This window comes from Haliaeetus leucocephalus, unplaced genomic scaffold (assembly GCF_000737465.1).
Source record: "Haliaeetus leucocephalus isolate CR32 unplaced genomic scaffold, Haliaeetus_leucocephalus-4.0 Scaffold136, whole genome shotgun sequence".
Classification (NCBI taxonomy): Eukaryota; Metazoa; Chordata; class Aves; order Accipitriformes; family Accipitridae; genus Haliaeetus; species Haliaeetus leucocephalus.
The window spans coordinates 2,863,759-2,887,892 of record NW_010972572.1 but is presented as its reverse complement, the minus strand read 5'-3'; the positions used below and the strand labels follow the sequence as shown (position 1 = coordinate 2,887,892).

General features: G+C 50.6%; 2 protein-coding genes across 2 annotated transcripts; one reads left to right on the top strand and one right to left on the bottom strand.

Annotated features, from left to right (window-relative positions):
* Positions 1–7,249: 7,249 nt before the first annotated feature.
* Positions 7,250–15,936, bottom strand: FKBP6 (FK506 binding protein 6, 36kDa). The gene is made up of 7 exons (XM_010585971.1): positions 15,729–15,936; positions 14,304–14,393; positions 13,658–13,860; positions 12,247–12,366; positions 10,998–11,192; positions 10,565–10,674; positions 7,250–7,574 (listed from the first exon to the last, which is right to left on the bottom strand). Exons 1-7 carry the CDS (start codon positions 15,934–15,936, stop codon positions 7,496–7,498), a joined length of 1,005 nt encoding a protein of 334 aa, XP_010584273.1. The 3' UTR covers positions 7,250–7,495.
* Positions 15,937–16,908: 972 nt separating this feature from the next.
* TRIM50 (tripartite motif containing 50) lies at positions 16,909–22,720 on the top strand. Its single transcript, XM_010585969.1, has 6 exons — positions 16,909–17,377; positions 18,489–18,928; positions 19,839–19,934; positions 20,818–21,048; positions 21,669–21,822; positions 22,113–22,720. Exons 2-6 carry the CDS (start codon positions 18,524–18,526, stop codon positions 22,718–22,720), a joined length of 1,494 nt encoding a protein of 497 aa, XP_010584271.1. The 5' UTR covers positions 16,909–17,377; positions 18,489–18,523.
* Positions 22,721–24,134: the final 1,414 nt, after the last annotated feature.

The following is a 24,134-nucleotide window of genomic DNA, read 5'->3' as shown; positions in this document are numbered from 1 at the left end:
GCAACAGCTAGGGTGCTATCAGCTAGCCGATAACAAGATGTGCTGGGCAATCCACCCTGATACAAGGAGAAGAAATAGCAATTTACAATGCCAGGCTATTGTGATTTTATCTGGACAATTATTAGAGAGAACACGACGTATCGCCATCCCAGGGAGCCTGTCTCTGAGCATGCAACACGCCTTCAGAAAATTACCTAATTAGGGTACCACGTATCTGCTATCTACAGAAGTGATTCTGCAGTCAGCCATACCCTCATTTCTCTCTCTAATGTGTTGTTTGGGGATGTCCAGCTGTTAGTGCTTCAAGTGGACTTACTTTTATGGCCAAGATGGCTGTGAAGCCTACCTTCAGAGTACAGTAGCACACAAGCATGCAGATGCTCAAAGACTCCCCACATCTGAAGGCCTGAGCAAGCTCTGACTACCCCATCACAGGTGCACCAAATGTCGAAATTCACAGATGAAGGTGCAAGGAGCAGATGCACTATTCCTCATTTATATAACCAAGCTATGTGAACTTCCATTGCCATCTGAAGATCCATGCCTATACACTTTTCTCTCAGGATTTTTTTTTTTTTTTGCAATTCAATCTGTCATGATCCTCAGCTCTGCAAAGGATCCACAGCCAGTTTCAAGCACTGCCTGTACGCTAGACAGACAGCTCAGTGGCAGGATGAATTCTCCAGAGATCTTTAACAAGTCTCAACTCCAAAGACCCTGAATGCTGATGACATGCACTACCATCCTGAACCTGAGATGATGGAAGAAGAATCTGTCAAGTCTGCTCAGATCTGTGATAGGACAAGGATACCTAAAGCAAAAAGGAAAAACAGAAAGCAGAGCTTTTTCCCAACCATTTCTAAATAAAGCCCCTTACAACAGCACCCAGACAAAGCAACAAAACAACTGTTCAGAGAGCAAGAGGTCTCACAAGAGGGACAATTATGGGAAGGTGAAAGAAGGGATGAACTCTTCAACACACACTTCTGACTCACAAAGGACTTCATCCAGCAAGTCTGGGCTGAAACTGATCCTTATAACAGCTCCCAGTCCTTCAAGAGCTCAGATAAGTTTCATGTCCATAATGCTCAGCATTCTGTCAAATCAACAGGTCCCTGATAAAGCAGGGTGCGTAGCAGGAGAGGCACATGAAGGTCATGTCTACCCTTACTGGAAATAACTCTGCAGTTCTGCAAACCAACTCACTGCAGTGCCAGGACACCCCCTGCATCTTAAGCAAAAAGGCCTTCTGAAAGCAGCATTCCCCAAATCTGAGGCCCTTGTTAGTATTTCCTGCCTCTTGGTGCTAACAACCATAAACATTGTCTTTTTGCAAAGTGCTGTTGCCACCGTGTCAGACACAGGAATCCCTGCCCTGGTGCTGTTCAGGTAGTGATGTAGCCCCTGATCCCATCAGCCACTCTGTGTTGCTGCTGATGGAAGGGACACCCTATTATGGGGCTGCACTTGGTAAACAATGCTTGACAGCTCACAAGCAGAGGAGTATTTCCCAAAGCCACAATGAACACTTTTGAGGGCACTTAGCACTTACTTTGTTAACCTCAGCTGTCTCTGTATCATCACAGCTACTACAATGCCCAGTTAGAGTATTTTAAACTATTCTAAAGTCTGTCAGTGTTTCACTGCTCACTCTGCTGGAACAGAAAGCTGGCAGGCCTCACAAGACCCTGACCAGCACCCTCTCATAATCAGAAGAGCATCTCACCTGAAGCCTAGGGTATCAGGTCATAAAAGTTTGCAGTTTCATTTGAACAAAGTGGAAACTGTGGAATAAGCAAAAAAAAAACCAACCCCCAAAACCCCCACCAAACCCATCAGAGGCCCGCCAAAACATCAGCCACCAGGGCATGGTTTGCACCACCATCATCAAGGTTTTTTTTCTTCCCAACTGTGTGTTGAAGATATCTTCTGCTGTTCTCCAGCTCCCCTCTGCTCTGAGTGCTGCTACAGGCTCTGATGCCTTGTCTCGGTAGCAGAGTCCTCAGTGCAGTGCCATGCCCAGGCAGTGAGACACAGGGACACCCACATTTAGTGACACTGACCCCAGTGCAGGTAGGATACATGGGCACAGCCAGGCCACAGCTGGCCCATGTCCATGCGCAGCAATTTACATCATTGAGCATGTCTGCTCAGGATGAGATGTCACTGAAATAATCAGGCAGTGAAAAACATCCTTTGCTCTTTAGAGGTGGCAACATCCTCCAAGTCCAAGAGGATACATGATTCTTCATACGGGCACAGTTACAGCTCTCTACACTCAGCACTCCTCCAGTAAACTGTACTAGAAGAACAAGCACACAACAGTAAAGCATGGAAAAGGGCCCTTTGTTTTGCTGTGTAAGGCATGATCTTTTAAAATCCCCGGATTTAAGACTAAGAGAAATAGATAGGATAAAGACATTTCTTCCACTAGTTCAGAGAGAAAGTCTGGAGCACCCCAGTTCAGCAGGACTGGTGGTCAGGCATGCCAGTTCTGCCTGGGTTAGCAAGAGCCTGGGGAGAGTTGCTTACCACTGTCTGCAATGCCACAAGGACCAAAAGCAGCACTGGGGACTTCTGTGCCTCAGCTACCAGCACAACTAAGCTGTAACTGCATCCCAAGCCTATGAGTCACAGGCACCTGCAGCAGGCTCCCATCCAAAATCGGTTTGGTCACTACTTACTTCAGTGTAGGTTTATCCAATTTGCCTTTTTACCCATCAAGGTTAACAAAATATTTTTACTTATACTTCATATAGCTTATCACAACTGAAACACAGGGGGTGGAGAAAGGAGACTTTAAAAATGACACTTCAGAGAAAACCTTAAAATAACGAGGAATCTCCTTGCTGCTGGAACTGAAGGCCAGTAACTCTGAATGCTCTACAAACCTAAAACTTTCTTCATAAAGAAATTCACATCTTACACATAGACCATTGTCTTTAAACTCTACCTGCATGATAAACCAAGCATTATCACAGGAATAAAAAGAGCCCAGCATCTTTTTCACTCTCTACTGATTTGTAACAGCAGCATATTTTATCTTCCAGCTGCTGACAAAAGCTCTGAGAAATAAAAGCCCGCACAGGGGTATTAACTGGGGGCTTAGCCTGTCCTTTCCAGGGCAAGTGTGCTGGGTGGCCTCAGGCAGGCAGACAGGAGCTTGAGAACAAACACAGACAGGAACCTGCTCCTACCTCACCTGGGAGGTTCACGTTTGAGCCCACAAAGGGGAACCCCAGGCTTTAGACACTTGCAAAGTCTTAGAGAGGATGGCCCTGGGCTGGGCCCCAAGGCAGTCCTCTGATGAGGCTGGAGAACCATCGCTTCACCAATGCCTTGGAGGACAGGCACAGTAAGGCACTGAGATATTGCATGGGTCTCCCTCCTCTCCATTTCATATCATCTTTTCACTTCTAAGCCCAGGCCAGATCTCCCAATCTGAGGAAAGCCACCCCTAGAGCATTCAAACCAGGGACCCATGTCCAGTACACCTGACCAGGAAGCACACATGTCATCTCTCCACTGACAGAGCCCACCAATCTTCCAGAGAGGTATTATTACAGGTACTACCGCAGGCATGAACTGTACAACTCCTCTGAAAAAGAGAAAGATGCTAGAAGGGGAGAGAGCTGGAGAGAAAAACAAAAAAACCCAAAACAAACTCAACCCAAGAACCTTATTAAAGCTTTTCTCCTTCCTGCTTAGCAAGGAGAACGCTTAATTAAGTCATCCTTCAAGCCTTCCCACTCGTTCCAGCAATGCTCAGCATAAAGCAGATACCCAATTTCCTTCGCAGCGCAGGACATCTCAGTGGTACAGTAATTTGCATATCCTAAAGAAGTGAAATTGCCAGTTCTCTGTCGTTCAGCTTTACACAGTGGGTAGGGACAGTATCAGCAGGAGGCACACTTTAGATCTGCTCAGTCATAAGGGAGAGCAGGAGGGGAAGGAGCAAGCTGCTGCTTACTCAAGGTCTGGAGCCTTCCCAAGGCAGGAGTTTTGACTGTGTTATGCACATACTTCTCAGTTTATTTGCAAGTCTCTTTCAGCTTATTAGGTCAGTTTAACTGGCAAATGCTGCTTATTTTAAGCCCAATTATAGTCACTTCTACCTGGTGACTACCAAGTAGTCTACCACTGGGTGACACAGCCCCAGTTCTGCAGCCAATTCTCACCAATTAATGGCTTCAGGATTGCTATACTCTGCTATTCATAGCAATCTCAAGTTTGACCTCAGAGTCATAGTTTCCTGCCATAATTTCAGCATTGTTTGTTTTCGCTGGAATACTTCCCTGTGTGCTCTCAATTACTGAGACCACTTCCCCTGTGTACTGAGCTGAGATACACATTAGAGGCAAGCTTTCAACTTTGGCCCACCTATAATATTTTTTTAAATTTTAAAAATTTAAATTTTATATTTTCTTTTAAAGCTCAGAGACTTATATTTCTGGGATGAAACTATCACCAAGGACCCTCTACTAGAATCCAGACATTTCTAGGCAATTTGTCCTCACACCTGATGATTAACCTATCACAAAAGACCACAGCAATACAACAATAAGAAATCACTTTTTTCCCTTCTGGGTCTTTCAAACAAGAAAGAACAAAAAGCTCCAATAAGCCAGCGGTCCTCATCCCACCCATCCTGCAATTTAGGGGACACTGAGGATGACTTTGAGCTACACACATCCCAGGTAACCTGGCTCAACACATCTGCACCACACAAAGTATACAGAGGCAGGAAAATAACCCAAATCCAAAGAGGGGCAAGCATGAGACCCAAGCCACTGCATTTGGAAGGAACTGCAGCAGGACGGATTTAAGAAAGTGTTTGTGCTTCTATTTCTCCCTCTGAGTATTTCTGAATTCCTCCAGGAAGAATCACAAGCGGCCTTGCATTTCACCAAAGAGAAGATTTATTCTGACCTGAAACACTGTTAAAAAGGCAGAAAATGTGCTCTGAGCAAGATGTTTGTGGCAATTAAAGGAACTGGACTCTACAGTCAGAGAGATACAGAAGTACCAGGCAGAATGAAGATACTCAAATATGTCTGGGTTTGACATACAACACAGCCCTGGATTATTCAGTACAGAGAAGTGAAGCATTTGTCCCTGTAACAGGGCAACCACTGCAGAACTCACCAAAAGGTATAGCAAACCCACCTGGGAAGGAGCTCTGAAGCAGAGGAATGGATGTAGCGCTGTTTCAGGAGGGAGAAAATGCCACAACTACAGCTCTGAGTCATTTAGCTGGTAAGCTAGACAAAGGGTCAGGTCAACGCTTAACAAGCACCTGCCAGCTGGTATATAGGAAAGTTTTCCATAACTGTTACGATTCCACTGGATCATTAAACATGAGCTACAGGCAGCATTCACAGGCCATCTACTCACTCAATGCCTAAGACAGAAAGGATGAAGCAGGCCTGCCAGACTCAGAGTACAGCTTGTACCCTAAACTGAACTTGTACAGAGTTGTCAGAAAACACCAAAGAATGTTCTGCCTCAAGTCTGACTAATTAGCAGTGCCTCTGATAGAGAGTAGGAGCTCCAGTTGGAACTGCTTTACTCCTCTCTGAATAAGTAATGAAGTTTTTAAGCAAGATGCAGCAGCAAACCAACCTCCAGCTAGCACAAGGCCCTGCCCTGCAAGAACCTCCTCCAGCAAGGGATTTTTCTTGCAATGAATTAACAGTAGATTCTTGTGTAGGTCTCAGTCATTTATGTTTGTCTGGAAGACTTAGTATATTCTTAATACTGTAACTAAAAATCAACTTCAAAGAAGGTTAGAAGTCTTTTTATCTGACAGCTGTCCATCAGCTGTGTAAGGCAGGAGAACTCCAGGAAAGTGCTGTACATGTGCATCAGTAGGAGTCAGTGGAGAAACTGGCTGATGAAGAGTTCAGCCCAATCCTTAAGCTTGCCTCCAGCAGAGGTTTCTCTTTTTCCCTTCCCCTTTGCACTTCTCAGTCTCCACTAACTGAAGACACTGTTTTACTTAGAACAATAGCGATGTGCCATTACACCAACTGTGTGGAAATCAGTATCTTTGCAAGCTGCTTTCTGGGAAACAAGAGGCCACACCACCTTACCCGTGGAGGACCTGTCTGGTGACCCAGCAGACCACCACATTCATTCAGAGTTTCCACCATGAAGCAGGGCCAGCTCATGCACAGATCTACACAAGAAGCTTCCCAGGTCAGGCACTGCTTCATATTACTGTCAGATACGAGACCCAAGTCCTACAGGCTTCTAAACTGCAAGTCTCTGAAATTCAGCACGTGGAGAATCAGAGCCTCCTTGCCAAGTCCAGAGCCACAGACGTCCTGCACAGGCTGGCAAGACTTAAATCCCCTTTCACAGCTACTTGCCTGGGTGTAGGTACCTGCTAACAGATGCTATCAGTCTCATCCTGAACCCAAGGCAGAAGAATTCATGCTCTGAGGCAGTTTAGCAAAATGCCCAGCTCAGACCTGGGCTCAGGGGTGGCAGGAGGGGTGAAGACTACAGTAGGGAGGGACATACAGCCAGAAGAGGGTTGTGTTGCTTTAGGAAGCAGACGTTCAGTCAAACCTCTTCCTCAAATACCAAGCTTCCTCACAAGCACAGACAAAAGAGCCAACCTTAAAATACCAGACCTGCACCCTGCACTTGCACTGCTACTGATGGAAAGGCTGCCTATACTCATTTGCTACAAGTAAAAGAGGTACTGCCTGTATTGCATGAGAGAATGGCAGCAAACTCTGACAGCCCTGAGCTGCTGATGCTTTCTGACAGAAGGCTGCTGTCATTTTCCACAACTCTCTCCCTAGGGTTTACCCCGAGGCAAGAGACCAGTGAAGACTTCCACTCCCCCTTGCACTCCCCCAAAGGTTTTTGACAAAAAAAGAATGATCAAAGAGCCTTTGTGCATTTATAAACCTGTCAATTTTGCTAGAAGACTTAAGGCTTTAGAGAGCCCAAAACATCTATCTGAAATTTTCTATACAAACAGGGTTTTTAATATTAAAAAAAACAGAAATAAAATATTTAGATTTTTCTGAAGTGAGGCATTCCAACAGCTCCAGACAGAAGCACTGGAGAGGAGGAGGAAATCCAATTCTTAAGTTTGACAGGAACAATTTTTTTTGTTTCTTTTAATTGGCAGAGAAACAAGACTACACAGCTATTTCTCCCCCTGGCTCTGACAAGGAATAGCTGGAATGAGCAGCACAGGAAACAACAAAACCAAACTTACTCAAGTGCTGCTAGTTTCAGGTTCCTGTCCCACGCCAGCTTGCCTCAGAAGAGAGATGCCCCAAGCTGAATATGTAGCAGTGTTTCACCTCAACATCCTGCCCTTTCCCCTCCACACACTCCCATTACCTTACATTTTGCCTCCAAAATCCTCCCATGCAGAAGAGAAGCAGGTTCCCCACCTGAAAATGGTTCAGACACAACAGAGGTTTTGGGAGACCCCCACCCTTTTTCACAACTTAATTACCTTTATTTCTGGTCAGCCAGAAGAAGAGTTGAGAGGGGCAAACATTCGGCAGCACATTTCTTTCTCCTTTTCCATGTAGCCCTTGTAGCAGCTGCAAAGTAGAGCACAGCATGGCATCACGGGCTGTGGACTGCCTACTCAACTGTCAGTGCCACAACCAGAAAATATATATTTTTTTTCTATATAAATAAATTAGCCTAACATAAGAGTGTGCTGGTAGCACAGACGCAACTCCTCCAAGCCCTTCTTTCTGCCATGCCAGGGAAGGAGAGCTGGAAACATCCCCAGACCTTGGGTCTCTGCTTTGCTGGTGACTATTAGCCAATTAGATCATTTGACTTTTGGTGGCCAGATGCTTTCTACACCAGCTTGGCAAGCATGCGACAATGCAAAGGAAACCCCACCTGTGTCCTGTGGTCTAGTTTCATGTCTCCTCATTTGTGCCACTCTTTTTGCGAGCTCCTTCAGCACCTAGCAGGAGACACCATCCAAGCACCCTACTCCAGGGTATCTACCATTGACACTGAATCTGGGCAGAGGATGGGTAGGAGACAGCAGGGATTTCTGTCTGGACTAAGTGGATGACAGGGCAGATGCTTCCTCCTCCATTCTCACTTCCCTGCCAGCACCACATTAGCATGGCAAAAGCTTCCCAGACTGCTCCATTCTAATCACTGCTTCTCCAAGCACAGTGTCCTCTGTACCCTGTGGTCTCACGTCTCTGGCAACAAGGTCTCACTGGTGAGGAATCCCTGAGCCAGAGGGTGACTCAGTTTGGGCACCATCCCAGGGATCAATGGCTGCCCACATGGTCAGCCTTCCTGCATCTGCTGCCATATAAGGTCAAAAGCAAAGGTTTTTGCTGCAACACACCAGCAAGAACACAAGTGTGACATTGGCTAATGCTCTCTCAGCCCCCTACCATCAGCACCTGTGTCCAAAATCTCCAAGTGCTTCGTTCAATGAAATCCCAGCACAGCAAGTCTCTCACACTGAGTAGATGAGGGATGCCCATATAGACAGTGAATGGCATGCTCACATGCCTGCCACAGCAGGAAATCCAAGAGCCCCTCATTTGGAGGCACAGATTCACGGCAGGTATCAGAACAACCCCATTTTGTTCTGGATTTGATGCAATGCAAGCCTTCCAATAGAACTGCCAAATCCAGCAGCAGAATTTGCACCATCAAGACCACTGCAGCTGGTACCAGTCACACATTCCACAAAACCCTCACCCTGGTTTTCTCCAGTGAAGTGAATTTTGCCAAGAACCTGGTTCAGCTGTTAAACAGATGTTTGTCAAAGTTTTGTTTTAGACAGCAAAAGGTAGCTGTTGATTAACACACAACATTCCTTTTTGCAAAGTGTAAATGTACGCGGTAAGGAAGTGAAAAGCCTCCAAGAACAAGATTTTGGTTCATATTCCATTTCTGAAGCATTTGCCAGATCACATTATGATTTTTCTCAGGCAAGGCAGTTTGGCAACATTACAGGATCTAGACTGAGGTATAGCATAATTAACAACACCTGATAACATTGTCTTCATCTATTTTATACTAATTCCACTCTTTGTCATAGTAAAAGCAAAAAATACACCAATTTTAGCTGGCACTGAAGCAGACACTCCCCAGACAACACAGCTCTGAGTGGTTTAATGCGTACTCAGCTTATTGACACACACATTAGCTGTACGTGCTGCTATCTCCAGTCAGAGCCGACAAGCCTGCCCGCTGCTTCCCTGAAGGCAGAATGCCTTGTTGCTTCCTGGCAGCACAACTTCAACATTATTAGCAAGATTGCTCTTTTACTTGCCAACATATTTTGAACAAATCCAAGGGAATACATGAGGCTTCTAGAATCAGGACTTTTAGCACTGTACCACAGGTCTTTGACACTACTCACATACCAAGCCTCCAAGAGTAGCTAGCCAGCCATCCAGATCTATTTTATAACTGCTTGCGCTCACCTAGCAATTTGGTAGCTACATACCCAGAGGCAGATGAGGATGAATAGAAGTGGTTTATTTCAGATTTCCAGACCAGCAGTTAATACTACCTTCAAGTTCTTTGTACTTCAGAAGTAATAGAACAAGTTTGAAGACTTGGTGTTATCACAGACTATTAAAGATGATGTGGACATATAGGACACTGATCTCCAAGGACAGCCCTCTACCAAAACATTACCTGATGAAGGCACTCAGCCCACGAGACTGGCTTTTTCAGCTGCACCAACCACTCTAATAAAAGATGTTACTGCTGCCTACAAACCTTTTTGCAAATGCCTAGCAGCAACATACAAAAGAGGGTTCGTATTCAAGGGCTGCTTTGTGATCTCTGAAGCCGGGGACTGCATCGCCTTCTGCATCTGTGAACAGTGCCAGAAGTACAGCACACACTTTTGGGAACCAGCTAGTGCTTTTGCCAGTTTCAAAGGGAAGAACAGAATGAGGGGAGAGACTAGTGTTAGTCATGTTTTGGTGGGGCTAGGGCATGACTAAAGCTGGCAGGATTGTGCTGTACTCAGCCTGTGGGCGAAGGGAAAGTTTTTCTTCAGGATTGCTCACTTACTACCTCCAAGACAGCAAGAAATTCACTTTCAACAGACATTAGTATTTGTAACATTGTACACTGAAGCACTTGCAGTGCAAAAGAGCTGCTGTAACTAACCAACACATCTTAAAGGGGATGAAAATCATACTTACTAATCCAGAACAATATCAGCTTGAGCACTAGCCTACTGCATTTCATTGGTTTTGAGGCATCTCAGCAGCCCCCATCTCCCTGTCATCACCCTGACCTACCTACTCACAAGAAGCATAACACACACATCCCCCAGAGAAACTGTACAGAAAGAGCGGGTGCTCTCAGCTTCTTACCCATTACCTGTAACCACTGTGTCTGCAAAATGTTGCATCAGCTGTCTCCACACTAAGAGAAACCTTCTGCATTTTCCCAAGTCACTTACTAACCCAATAGTTTTGTGCCCTTTTTTTTTTTTTTAACATTTTAAATATCTTTGAGTGGGTGTTCCAGTCTGTCTAAGCACTCTCTCTTCCACACGGATGGAAAGGAGTTTTCTCACCTTGCCAACTTTTTCAGCTCATTGTTAATATCATGGTTAAACGGCTGTATATGCTGAGCTCTGACCAGGAAATCCCGGGCTTTTTCATATTCTGTCATGCAGAGACAAGCCTGCCATTGAAAGAAGACAGAGGCATCGCAGGATAAATATAGATTCACTGCCATTCTTCAGGACTCAAACATGTGCAACCACAAACATTTCTGAGACAGATCCAGGTAGCTCAGGAATCCCCCATGAAAAGATCTGCATGACAGATTTACAGGGCCAGATTTTCTAAGAGGTCAGATGCAGACAAACCACCTCAACTGCTGCAGCAGCTTAGGAGGCCTGGCCCAGACTTTAGTGGTTCTCCTCAGTTCATTCAAGGTTCTCTCGGTCAGTCAGGCCAGGGTATTCCCTGATGTAGCTACCAGAGGAATTTATTTTTGCCCACCTGGCCACACCTGAACAGCGCTTTGGCATTTCTTTGGTCAATCTCCAAGGCCTTCTCCCCATATGCCAAAGCCTGGGCAGGACGTTCCAGTTTCAGGTAAGTGAGAGAGAGATTCAGGAGCACCAGCAACTTGGAAGCGTTGATCTGACACTGCTCTGCCTCACTGGAAGGGCTGCGACCAAGGATGGAGAACGCCTGAGGAGACAGGGAAAAAGAACTAGGGCACAACAAATCTGTTATGGCAAGTGAGAAATCCATCTCATCACACAGCTACAACCATGTTTCTGCTTACTTAGGTCAGTTAAAAAATAGTAATAATCAAAACTCTAAATATACTGCATGGCATTATCAGTACGACTAGCCAGCTCAGCCATAAGACTACAGGTTTAGGAACCTATCAAAGAACTTGAAAGTGGCAGAAAAAGAAAAATTACACACAGGACTCAGACTTTAAGGACAAAGATGGAAGAGAAATCTTACAGGGAGAAAGGCAATTTAAATTATTTTTGTTACAAAAATACCAAGAAAAAACAACTGAATGGAAGGAAGAAAAAAATATCATAAAACCTCACTATCTCTGGAACAAAGGCAGATGCATTCCAGGTTGGGAATAACTGAGTATTTCCCTGCCTGGAGAGGTTGTGGAATCTCCATCCTTGGAGATGTTCAAAACCTGAACTGACACAGTGCAGGGCAACCTCCTGCAGCAGGGGGCTGGACTAGACAACCTCCAGAGGTTCCCACCAACCTCAACTACTCTGTGATTCCCAACTGGAAGGCTAAAAATGTTAGAGTGCCCAGTGTGCCAGTGATACCTGTTTCCAGACCAAAGGGATTCTAAATTCTTTCTCAAAGCACTAATCAGCACACTACTGCAATACAAGGCCATGCTGTATTATAACATCACCCAGCAAAAACTGACCTGAAAGGCTCTGGTTCAGCAGTCAGCCACACAAACTGCTCAGGGCTCACACGGCTGCTGAGATGTACTCTTCCATCTCAGCTAGAGCCCACAGAGAGCAAGCCCGAAGGAAAAGCATTCTGCCTATTTCTGCCAACCCTCTCCTTCCTTTACCACTGTTGCTCACACAAAAGCAGGTGTGTAAAGATCTGTTCTTAAATAACAAACTATGCCTGGAAAATATAACGAAGTTATTTGATCTCTAAATTGTACTTGGTATGGTGAGCTAAATAATCACTGCTTTCACAGCTTTTACACAATGGAAGACATTTTTTTCTGGTGTCATACCCTTTTGTATCTGTCTTTGGCACCCTCGAAGTGCCGCTTACGGTAGAGGTAGTTGCCAAACTCTCTCTCTGTGTCCGCCACTTTCAACACCTTTTGTAGCGGAAATGTATCCTGCTGTTCCTGTATAAAGAAATACCTGAATTTCAGCTCAAACAAAACAAAACAAGCAGACAGCTCAGACAGGAGAGTCCTGCACAGTCAGTCCCCTTCTATTCACCGAGCACGAGCCAGGCTGTTTTCAAGGCCCCTGCAGCGTCCAGCCAGGACACCACCACACAGCATTTCGCTTTGCCAGGCTGAAACATACCACTGTTCTTGTGCTGGTAACTCCTGGTGAAGAGTGCTACCAACCAGGTTAGGAAGCTCACCAGGACCAAAAGGACTCCAGGGGAGGGAAAAAAAAGCAGGAATTTGTTCTTAAATCCTGCCCAACTCTCTCATCTGCTTAGCACAGAGCAGACAGTTAACACAAATGCTATTCCTGGCACAAAAGGTGAAGCTGATCAAAAGGCTTCATTGCTCTAATGGCTCAGCACCACCCAGCATGGCTGCCTCAGGCCAGCTCTGGGACCAGCCTGACACCCACACAAGACACCAACCAGCAAAACAAAAAAACCCAACAATAATAAAAAAAGATTTAAAAAAAAAAAATCGAGGGACAGGTTTTCTCCTGGGTTTGCTAGTTTGAACCAGCTCACAGAGAGAGGTCAGTTAGTCAGAAAGGGTGGGCAACTAGCAAGGGGAGTAAGCTCTTGCAACAAGTGTGGTTCACTCACAGGGCTACGTGTGGGGAAAAAATGGCCTGTGCAGCAGCAGGAGGGAATGAGGAGGGCCCCCCTAGCAGTGCTGCTGCCTGTGCCCCACTCACTGACCCACAACCACAGTCCAAAGCCCTTTACATGAAAAGGGGGAATTAACAATAACACTGTAACTCACCAGGGAGGAAAGCCAACAGTGAAGGAGCACTTGGGAGAGCAGCCAAGAAGCAGAGACAAAGGGTGGGGGTTGGGGGGGCACTTGGACACTGCAGCCTGAACAGCATTTTTACAGACAGCTCATTACTGTTCCTTCAGAAAAATTCCTGGAAGCTGGTGCCCTCTAGTGAAACCATGAGGTTTGTTATAAAGCTAAAAATAAATGGAAGTCATTCCACTGACTCCAGCACACAGGAGCAAACAAAGGCAGCTCCCAGCTTCTCCCTCTGCACAGGACTGCAAACAGAGCAAGGCATGCAGGGGCAGCATTAAAGGGCATGTGTTTGTATCAGAGCAGAGCTAGCAGCCCAGGGTCTGGATAACTGCACCTGCATTAAGCTAAACATATGTAATGCATGAGCCACAGCAACTGGAAGGAAAGACAACAGAGGTTTAGCCTCCAGATTTAGGTCTCAAACCTTATTAAGGCAACTCACAGCAGTCAACTGAAAGAATGTGTCAGATTCATCCGAGTCTAGGAAGTCCAGCACCTCCACTTCGAACATGACCGTGGCATTCGGGGGAATGAGAGGAGGACAGCCCTGACGCCCATAGGCATAATCCGGTGTGAAGACAAATCTTGCCACCTCTCCCTTCTTCATTGTCAGCAGGCCAATTTCCAGGCCCCACAGCGTAATGTCTGTCACAAGATTTGGAAGGTCATAAGAATCACACACATGGAAACCCCCTTAGACAAACAACAATCTGTCTTAAAGCCTGGAGGAAAAAGTCCTTGGTGGCTCATATCTCAGCAGCTACAATGGTCAGCTGCCCCCTGTTCCGGATTATCAAGGCAGTCTGCTGTGGGACCAAGCACACAGTGAACAGCAACATCTCCTCTCCGGTGATCTAAAAACACCAAGACAAGCACCCCCACTGCCACTAACAGTCAAGAGGGGCAGAGAGTGATCAGTTCCAGACTGACCATCCCCTGTGTGAAGCAGAAGGATTTTGGACTCCATTAACAAGTTTTAAAGGTTTCAAATAACATAAAGATACTAAACAGCATTTAAATTGACATGTCCTAATGGGCTGGTCTTTACAACCCCAAGTCCCAGGACAAACATTTTGGCTCAAACTTACCTTTTCCAAGTTTCATCAGCCCAGGAAACCTGCTGTAGTAGTTTGTGCAGAAGGGCTCATCCCAGTGTTCCAGGTATCCAGAGTACTTCACTGTGGGGCCCAAAGCAAGGAGTCAGAAGAAAAAAGCAAGAGTTTGATATCATATCCAGTAACAGTACCATCAGGAGCACACTGGGAGTTGGTTTTGCAATGCCACCCTTTTATCCTGCTTTTCTTTTATTCCTTCTGCTGTAGAACAGCAGAGGCAGCACAAACCACCCTGTCTTTTGTACCAAAAACCTGATCACATCCCAGTAGCCAAGTGGTGTTGACTGTGTTTTAACATCATCACCAGAAAATGCAGCTGCTTCACAGTCCTGATCCCTATCTAATTAAGGGATGTGATTTTGTGTTTTTAAGAATTGGAAACTTCAGCTGTAGCAATTAAAATGCCCCAATTGTCTGCAGAAATATGTAACAAAGGCTTTCCTAACCAAAGCTGGAGCCCTGGAAAGAGAAACAAAGAGGAAAATGAATCCTTCCAAGCTCTGCCACTCTCCTGGGCACTGTATGCATAACTCCAGTTCTCAGTTAGAAAATGCAGTATAATGGGCTTCCCTTGACACAGCACCATGCCCTTGCACTTCAGGAACCACTTTCAGCTTCAAACTTCTCTGTACTGTGAGCACAGGTGGGACCTGGAAAGCCTGCTTTTTTCAAGGTCAAGATGCCCTTTCATTTAATCTGTCAGCCACAAGAAGTTAAACAGAGTATTCCAAGTGCTAAAATACTGATAAGGAGAGGAGACAGTCTCTGAAACAGAAAGACATACTACTGTATAAGCACTTTTAAGTTCTTGTTCTGATCTCATGCTAAAGTCCAAAGCACTCAGATCTGCCACCCACAAGCACCTCAACATTAGAGGCTCAGGGGATCTTTTACAACAGGTTCTGCCTTCTCCAATTCCTCCAGCACATGCTTCAGGCCCAGCCACAGAGATCAAAGCAAGGACCTTGCACCGAGATGTGAATGACATAGAGGAGCATGAGACCCTGACTTCAGTCTACGCTTCCAGGGATTTTTGGTTTTCTTAGTTCTGCTAATAACAGATTAAATTTTAACAATTGCCATTTACAAAGAAAGCTGCTCCAGAGACGGTCAGCGGATGCTGCAGGTTTGTACCCACGAAGAAGGGCACAATGTTACCACAGAGCGCGCCAAAACCTCTGGGGAGCCAGGCTGCCGGCTCACGCAGCACTCATTGCAGGACGCCCGGCTGGTGGCGTGGAGCAGAGGACACGCAGCCCAGGAGAAGGCGTGAGAACCAGGCCGGGCCCCGTGACAGGGGGGTGCGCAGCCGCTGCCGCACGGCCTCCGGCGGCCCACGGGAGGAGCGCGGGCACCTCGGCCTGCTCAGCACCGCAGGCCCTGGAGCCCCGGCAGTACCTGCCACGGAGGCGGCCGGGGGCACGGCCTGCCCAGTGCCGGGGCGCAGCTCCTCCTTGAGCACGCCTCCATCGCCGCTGAGGTCCCGCAGGCCCCGGGTCCGCGCCAGGCACCGGAAGGAGGACGCAGCCGGGGCCTGCCCCGCCGGGCACGGCCTCCCCTGGGGCCCGAGCCTCGCCTCGCCCGCAGCCCCGCCGCGGCCCACCATCATCCGCAGCGCCTACGCCCCTCGCCCTCTTCACCAATCACCGCCCACCACACCCTGCGCCTTCAGCCAATCACGCTCCGAGGAACGACCTCATCCCGACACGCTGCTTAAGAACCACGCGTCGGCGCCTCTCGGGGAGGGATACGTCTCTGCACAGCTATCGGCCAATGGGCGAGGGAGGCGTCACGCGGCGCCGCGGTGCACCCTGGGGGATGTAGTCCGCCCTCGCCCGTCGGGGCCCTGGGCCTGCGCAGCCGGCTCGTTCCGTGCCCACGGGCACGGGTGCCGCTGCAGCTGCCTTGCGCCGGCTCCCCGCTGTTCCCACCGGGACTGCGGGGAAAGCAGCCTCTTCCGAGCATTGTTTCCCTCAGGGAGACCCGGACGGTCCCGCTGGGCCGTGTCTGCTCGCAGCCCGGGCCCGCTCCCCTGACCTGAGCCTGTGGACTGGGGTACCTCGGCTTGGGTGCTGCCGTGGCTGCAGGAGAGGCCCCTTCGAGGGAGGGAGGGAGGGACATCCCCACGGCCTGTCCTCACCTGCCAGCCCCCCTCTGGGAACGGGTGCTGCACCCTCCTGGTTTACTGCGGCCCAAAGACCCAATGCCTTCAGCGTGAGGCTGAGGTGGGACCCCCGGGCTAATCCTTTAACCTCTGTTTCCGCTTCCCCCACCCCATGGCCTCTGGAGGGTTGCCCAGAGCTGGACCCTCTGGCTGAGAAGCCTCCCTCATCCCCAGCTTCCCCTGGGCGATGCCAAGAGGGAAGCCACCAGGGTGGCCATAAGCCAAACGCATCCGTGAACCAAGGATAATTATACGAGAAACCATTTTTTGCATAGTCAGGCAAAGACACACATGCCTCACCCCACACTGAAGGAGTGACGCTTTCGGTTCCTTCTGGTCTTTTCCAAAAGAATGAAAGGTTTTCAAACAACAAAAAAATACTGTTTCAACCAAAAAAGAGCTTTAGTTGGTAAGGAAGTCTTTTGGTGAAAATGTTTCCAATGTCCCAAGCAGCGTGGATGAGTGAAACCCCAGCAGGACTCGGGGAGACTGGCTGCTCAGGGAAGCAAACAGCACCGGCTCTTATCAAGGCTCCTGCCCACACAGTCATATGATGTGTGTGCCCGTACCTGTGCGGTGGGGCGGTGGGCAGCCCTTCACGGGGGTGTGACGCTTTCCTCAGAGCAGGAGAGGGGGACAAGAGGCTGCCTGGCCTCTCCCTGGCGAGCAGAGACATCCCCGGCAGGGCTGAGGCTGCAGGAGGGGAGCGGGTCAGCTCCCCGTCTCGCCAAGGGGCTGCCGGTCCCACCACCTGCCTCGTCTGCCCCTCTGACCAGGTCAAAATCTTCAGTTCAATCGGGAGAAGCCGAGTGACGTCCGTTGGGCTCAGTACACTGGGACGAGTGGAGGAGCCTGAGCTGGGGCCGGGAGGAAGCTGTGCAGGGTGCGTGAGTGCTGTGGTAAGCAGGAGGCTGTTATTCGGGTCCCCGGGAGGTATTTCTGTGTGAGCAGAGGGAGCAGCTGAAGCTGGTTCCCCCGTATGGGGTCCTGCGGTGTCTGATGGGTCACAGGCTGACAGTCGAGCTTTCCTTGATTCACTAAGCTCCTATAGCAACGTATGATAAAAGTTGAGCTCAAGATCACAGCTTCCCCTTTCCCCGGGGAAATTACAAAGTCTTTGACCTCAGGTTTATTTTCTTCAACTTCAGGTCATGTCTTTGACTTGCCCAGGATCTTGGTGGTTATATCCCCCAGTGCTGGGAACAGCATGGGAGGCAATGCTGCATGAACCTTATAGCTGTTAAATAGGCTGGCCACCTACAGCCCTAGGACTGGCGGGAGAGGCTGGGATTTGGGCTCGTGTCTCTTGGGCGTGCTGGCCCAGAGTGTGGAGTGCTGCAGGGACCAGAGACTGCACTGTGTTTCAAGGGGGTGAGCTGCAGTCGCAGCCCTGCACGCTGTGCCTCAGCTTCCCCACCATCTTATCGGTCAAATACGGCCTCACAGGTGTTTACCGTGTGGTGGTTGTCCCTGTCTCCTAGATAAACGTGCTTTTTATGATTTCTTTCTGCTTTTGCTTACATGCATCACTTGAGCTAATGCCAATCTTTATGAGGATGTCCATGACTAAGACAATAAGCCCAGAGAGATCTGTAGGAATTCATACAGGCCAGGGTCAATAATGGAATTTTCAGCAGAAAATCCCTCTTGGCTCTGACTCCAGCCCTGGCACACAGGCAGGTCTCCTCTGAGGTGGGCTGCAGTCTGACACCCCTGCCAGGCAAAGGCCACAGATGGGAACAGCTTGGTGGTCACTTCTGACACCTTAGGCAGATCCAGCAGGCATGGCCAGGTGTGGTCTCACGTCTCCAGAGCCCAAACCCACTGCGGGTTAAAATAAGCATCTCAGATTTTACGTGGAGCCTAATGATGAGTTTGCAACTGTCTGCACTGCTGCCGGGGAGTGGAGGTGTTTCTCTGTTTCACCCCCTCTCCATCTTCACTCATCTCTATCTTGCTCTTGGAACAGGACTGATCTCCCACCTGTGTCCCAGGCCAGGTCTGTGCTGCTGTGTGGGAAGCTGGCAGGATGGCTCGGAGGATGAGCATCGACGAGCTGGAGGACCAGCTCCTCTGTCCCATCTGCTTGGAGGTCTTCAAGGACCCCCTCATGCTGCAGTGTGGGCATTCGTACTGCAAGTCCTGCGTGGTGTCACTCTCCGGAGAGCTGGACGGGCAGTTCCTGTGCCCCGTGTGCCGCCAAACCGTGGACTGCAGCGCCTCACCACCCAACGTCACACTAGCTCGCGTCATCGAGGCACTGCAGAGCCGGGGTGAGGCAGAGCCCACCCCGGAGTCCTGCCCAATGCACCACAATCCCCTCAGCCTCTTCTGTGAGGCCGACCAAGAGGTGATCTGCGGGCTGTGCGGCACCATCGGCAACCACCGCCAGCACAAGATAACCCCCATCTCTACCACATACTGCCGGATGAAGGTTGGCAGGCAAAGCCAGGCGAGAGTCCTGGGGTGGGGGTTAGGCTACCTGCAGTGCTTGCTGGCCATATGTCCCCTTTCCTTCAAGGGACAGGCTGAAAATGATGCCAGGGTGGGAAGCACGGTCCCATGGCACAGCCAGATGTGGGGCAAGGTCCCTGGAGCTGGGGGGCAGCTGTTTCTCAGGCTGACTGTGTCCCTGGCTGAGAGGACTCACAGTTTTGCTGGCTGCAGCGCAATGGGGAGAGCTGGGGGTCAGGGAGTGTCGGCGTGGCCTTTCAAGACTGTTTCCAAATACCATCAAAAAGAGTCTGGAGATAAGGCTGAGGTGTGGTGCCGCAAGAGAGCAGGGAGGCAGGGAAACAGGAGCCCCAGCCAGGGAGAGTAAACAGCTGGCATCCCTGCCCAGCATCACATGAAAGCCCCAGGAATGGAAAAGCACAGGGCCACCCGGCCCCTCTGCTCCTGGCACCGGGGAGATAAAAGCAGGAGGCACCAGAAGTGCTCCTGCCCCAGCAAGGCTCCCGGGACTGGTGCTAGGAGGGTGCCACTGGCCTGGTGCTGGCTTGCGGCTGGTTGCCACCTGCTTGCCTGGTGCAGAGCCACCACGGGGTGTGAGATATCGAGGTCAGGAATGGGAGCAGAGTCCTGATGCTCCTGGCAAGAGTACTTGGTCAGCAGCATCCAGATCAGGGCCATGCTCTGAGTGCTCTCCTGCCTCTGGCAACCCCAAATCCTCTAGATCAAGAGAGTCAAGATCAGCAGGACGTGCAGGGCCCCAGAAAGCTTAGAGGAAGCTTAGGAGAACATGGCTTCTGAGGGCCATTTGTTCCTCAGGGGGCTGACAAGCACTGCCTACGATCAAGGAGGCTGCCAGAGAGGTCCCTCCCACAGAGGTGCTGTCTTTTCAGGAGGAGCTGTCTGTACTGCTGACCGATGTCCACCAGTACAAGAGGAACCTGGATGAACACTTCAACAAGCTCATCAATAACAAAAGTCGCATCGCGGTGAGTGCCATGTGCCAAGGGAGCCTCTGTCCCTGAGTCCTTTGTGTCCCAAGCAGCCCCTGGAGCAACCTCTGCTCCTGGGTCTCCACAGCTCACCTCCTCTACTCCTCTCCTTCTCTTCTCCCTTCCCTGGGATAGCAGACAGGGCTTATCTTCCACCCTATTCCTTGAAGTTTGTGTTCTCTCAGATTAAACATAGACCTGGTTTTGGGAAGGGTGACGTAGCCCTCTCTGGTGGCACAGCCCTGTTTTCGGAAGGGGTGACATAACCCTCACCAAGCGTCCTGGCAGGATCAGCAGTCAGAGCTGGTTTGACCGAATGTCCTTGGAGGTGGGGAGATAATAGGTGAAAAGGACCCCCCCTTGGAGCAGGCTTCCTAGTCAGAGCAATGCCATTGGTTTCACATTGGGTTTATGCCTGGTTTAGCTGTGTGTCATTTTCCCACACAGTAGATGTCTCCAAGAGACCTCCTGGCATTCCTTCTGAGGCTAAAGCTTCCCAGTGGGACTCCTCAGAAAGGCTCAACCCAAATGAAAGTGGAGCTGTACTCTTCTCCCCCTTAGCCCAGGACACAGGTTGTTCCCTGGGAGCAGAGGGAGCCAAAAGCCTTGAAGGCTCTGGTGAAGCTGCTTGTGACATCAGGAAACCAAAATCTGGGGGAGAAGAGGCATAAGGCAGGGGTGCCATGGTGGTGAGCAGCTGAGGACAGCAGGATGAAACAACATCTAGCCTGCTGTGAAGAGCTGGTCTTTATTTGGAAAGCCAGTGGACGGCAGCTTGGTGGGACATGTTGACATTGCTGTTGGCATCTCTGAAACAAAAAAGCAGGTGAAGGGGATGGAGCAAGGCAGCCCTGCAGAGCTGCTTGCTGTCTCCCTGCAGAACGAGGCAGATGTCTTCAAGTGGGTGATCCGGAAGGAGTTCCAGGAGCTGCACAGGTACATCGATGAGGAGAAGGCCACCTTCCTGGAGAGCATTGAGGGGAAGGCAGCCCAGCTCATCACTTCAATTGAGTCCCAGGTCAAGCAGACGTCAGACGCCCTGCAGAGGCTTAAGGAGATGCAAAGCTCTCTGGAGGCACTCAGCAACGAAAGCCAGCTTGATTTCATCCGGGTGAGCGTGCTCACTAGTGAAAGGCAGTGACAGTCAGGCAGGCTCTCCAGCCTTCAGCCCACTGCTCATAGCCCTGAGCCCTGCCATGGGCAGTGGGTACCTCACCAAGCATAGCTGGGACACCACAAGAAGTGAGATGTAGGTGCCCTCTGCCCAGCCAGGGCTTTGCCCAACGGGAGAGACCTGCCTTCCATGAGAGGCAATGCCCTTAGCTCTCCCAGGAGAGGAGAGCCCTGGCCTCCCCAGCCCAGGGCATAGATGTGTACAGCTGTGACCATGCAGAGGTGCTGCCGTTCCGTCAGTCTCCCACCACTGACTTTCTCTTTCTCTTGTGTTTTCCAGAAATATGGCTCCTCCCAGTTCAGGTGAGTGGTGGGACCCAGCAGCAAACAGCATCAATGGGGATGGCAGTGCCTCTGCACCAGGGCTAGAGGTCCCAGGCCAGTGGGCATCTCAGCATCGCTGGTACAGCCTCGCATGGACACTGCTGTTGTGATGGATAGCTACGGCCAGAGCCATGCTTGCAGCCCTAGAAGAGGGCAAGAGCAGCTGGTGAGACACCAGTGGCTCCATCATACATGGCAGCCAGGTAAGAACAAGTTACACACCGTCCCTGTCAGCTGCGTCACAGCTGCCCACATCTTTCTAGGTCAGAGCTCCCCAGCCTGCACCCCAGCGATGGCATCTTTAGCCCCGTGTCCTTCAAGCCGTGTTTCCACCAAGACGACATCAAGATGACTGTGTGGAAGCGCCTGCACCGCCGCGTCCTGCCAGGTATTGACCTGCTCTGCTGGCAGCACGCCAGGTGCCCTGGCTCACTGGCGTGTGGGACAGGCTGCCCAGCCAGCATCACACTGCCCCAGTCTCTGTCTTGCTCTCTGCTTGTGCACTCCTCAGGAGAGCTCCTGGAGCAGTGGCTGGCTGTGTCTTGTGCTGGTAGCAGCCTGCTCTTGCATAACAGTCCAGCTGCTTGAAGTTCAGCAGTGCCAGCCCTCAGGGCTGAGTTGGGGTCTGCCAGACCGCTGCCTGCTAGCGTGCCTGGAGCATGCATGCTTTCCTTCTAGCTCCAGAGATGCTGAAATTGGACCCGGTGACAGCGCATCCCCTCCTGGAGCTCTTCAAGGGCGACACGGTGGTGCAGTGTGGGCTCTACCAGCGCCGGGACAGCAACCCCAAGCGTTTCAACTCCAGCAACTGCATCCTCACCTGCAAGGGCTTCTCCTGCGGCCAGCACTACTGGGAGGTGATTGTGGGCACCAGGAACCACTGGCGTGTGGGCATCATCAAGGGCACAGTCAGCCGCAAAGGAAAGCTCAGCAAGTCTCCTGAGAACGGCGTGTGGCTCATTGGCCTGAAGGAAGGGAAGGTCTACGAGGCCTTCAGCACCCCGCGGGCCACCCTGCCGCTGACCACCCGGCCCCAGCGCATTGGCATCTACCTGCACTATGAGAAGGGCGAGCTGACCTTCTACAATGCTGACAACCCTGATGAGCTCAGCCCCATCTACACCTTCCAGGCAGAGTTCCAGGGCCAGCTCTACCCCATTGTGGACCTGTGCTGGCCGGAGCGAGGGCCCTACTCCCCTCCCATCATCCTGCCTGCACCTGCTGCGAGGCAGCACTCCCGGGCACCGTACAACCATCCTGCCCCAGAGGAACCCATGAAGCCATAGCCTGGCCAGCAGGATGAGGCTGTGGCCAGGGAGGGCTGTGGCCAATCCCAATGGCCCGCAGCAGAGGGGAGTCATGCTGCTTGCAGGGTTGTCCTGAGGCGGAAGCTCTGGTACTGCAGAGTAAGCTTCAGCAGCAGAGCAGGGTCCTTCCCCTCTCCTCTTAAGAGCATAAAATGTCAGCTTTGATCTCTGAATCCCCATCCCTAGTCTGGCAGGCTGACCCAAAAGCCTAAAACACATCTGGCCTGTGAAGATCTCTCTATGGAAAGCAGCACCTGCCTGAAAAGCGTGAGCCGTGAGCGTCCGGGGTCTTTGTTGGCATGTCCTTCTTCTGAATAAATAGAGTTTGTGTTAGGTGAGCTGGTTGCTGGCCAACACTGGTACTGTGTCTGACGAACCAGCCGCAGCTGGAGCTGACTGGGCAGCCGCAGTGCTCTGTGGAGGCATGAGGGGCTGCTGGGAGGGGAAAACAGGAGCTGAAGAAGCAGCTGCAGAGAGCCCTTTGCCAGGCAGCAGAGGTCAGTCCCCGGCGGGAGGACGGCAGCCTGCCCGGGGCAGTGCCTCTTCCAGCTCCTCCGGGATGTGAGCTGGCATGGGGAACCACACGCAGAGCCTGCCCGGGTGCAACACTGTGCCTGGGGCCGTGGGCTGAGACAGCGTGAGGAGAGCAAGGCTGGATATCCGGACACAGCCGGGAGCTTGGCCTGACCAGCTCGGCCGCCCTGCACACAGCCTGGCAGCAGCTCTCCAGCCGCTCCTTGGCAAGTTGTTCTGGCTAACCGCAAAGAGTCACCCAGGACCCGTTCCTCAGGCTTGTCACCAAAATTCACAGCCAGCCCATGCCGACTGAGAGAGGCCAGGACACAGAATATACCGTTACTGGGGCAAATATTTATCCCCATGCATGAGGTGTCCCCAGCAAATTGGGGCACCCAAACGTGCCTTTACACGGGGTTCTCGTACCCCTCAATCCTTCAGGTCTGAGACGACTTGACTACCACCAGCACCCACGCCACCGATTACTAATCGTAGCTCAACTGTGCAACTCAACTCCAGTTTTGCAGCATTCTCGCTGCGGGTCAGTGGATCCGGGTGTCCCTGGAGTCAGTCTTGCCCGTGTTACTGGTCTATGATGCCAGGCGAGGCTGGGAGGGTTTCAAAGACCTGTCGGGGGGGCTGGGACATGGCGTTACCGGGGTCGCCCCCGCTATCCTTTATCGTTCCCAGAAGCACCGTCCTTCTCCCCAGGGCCGGGCCGTCCCTTCGTGTGTCTTACTCCAGCACCCCGTCCCGCCGCACGGCCTCACCGGGGCCCACACGCGCGAACGACGTCAGCGCGCCAGAGAGACCCCCCGGTGGGACGGCACGCCTCTCCACAGCAGGCCACCCGCGCTGCCCTCACGGCTGCTGCCCG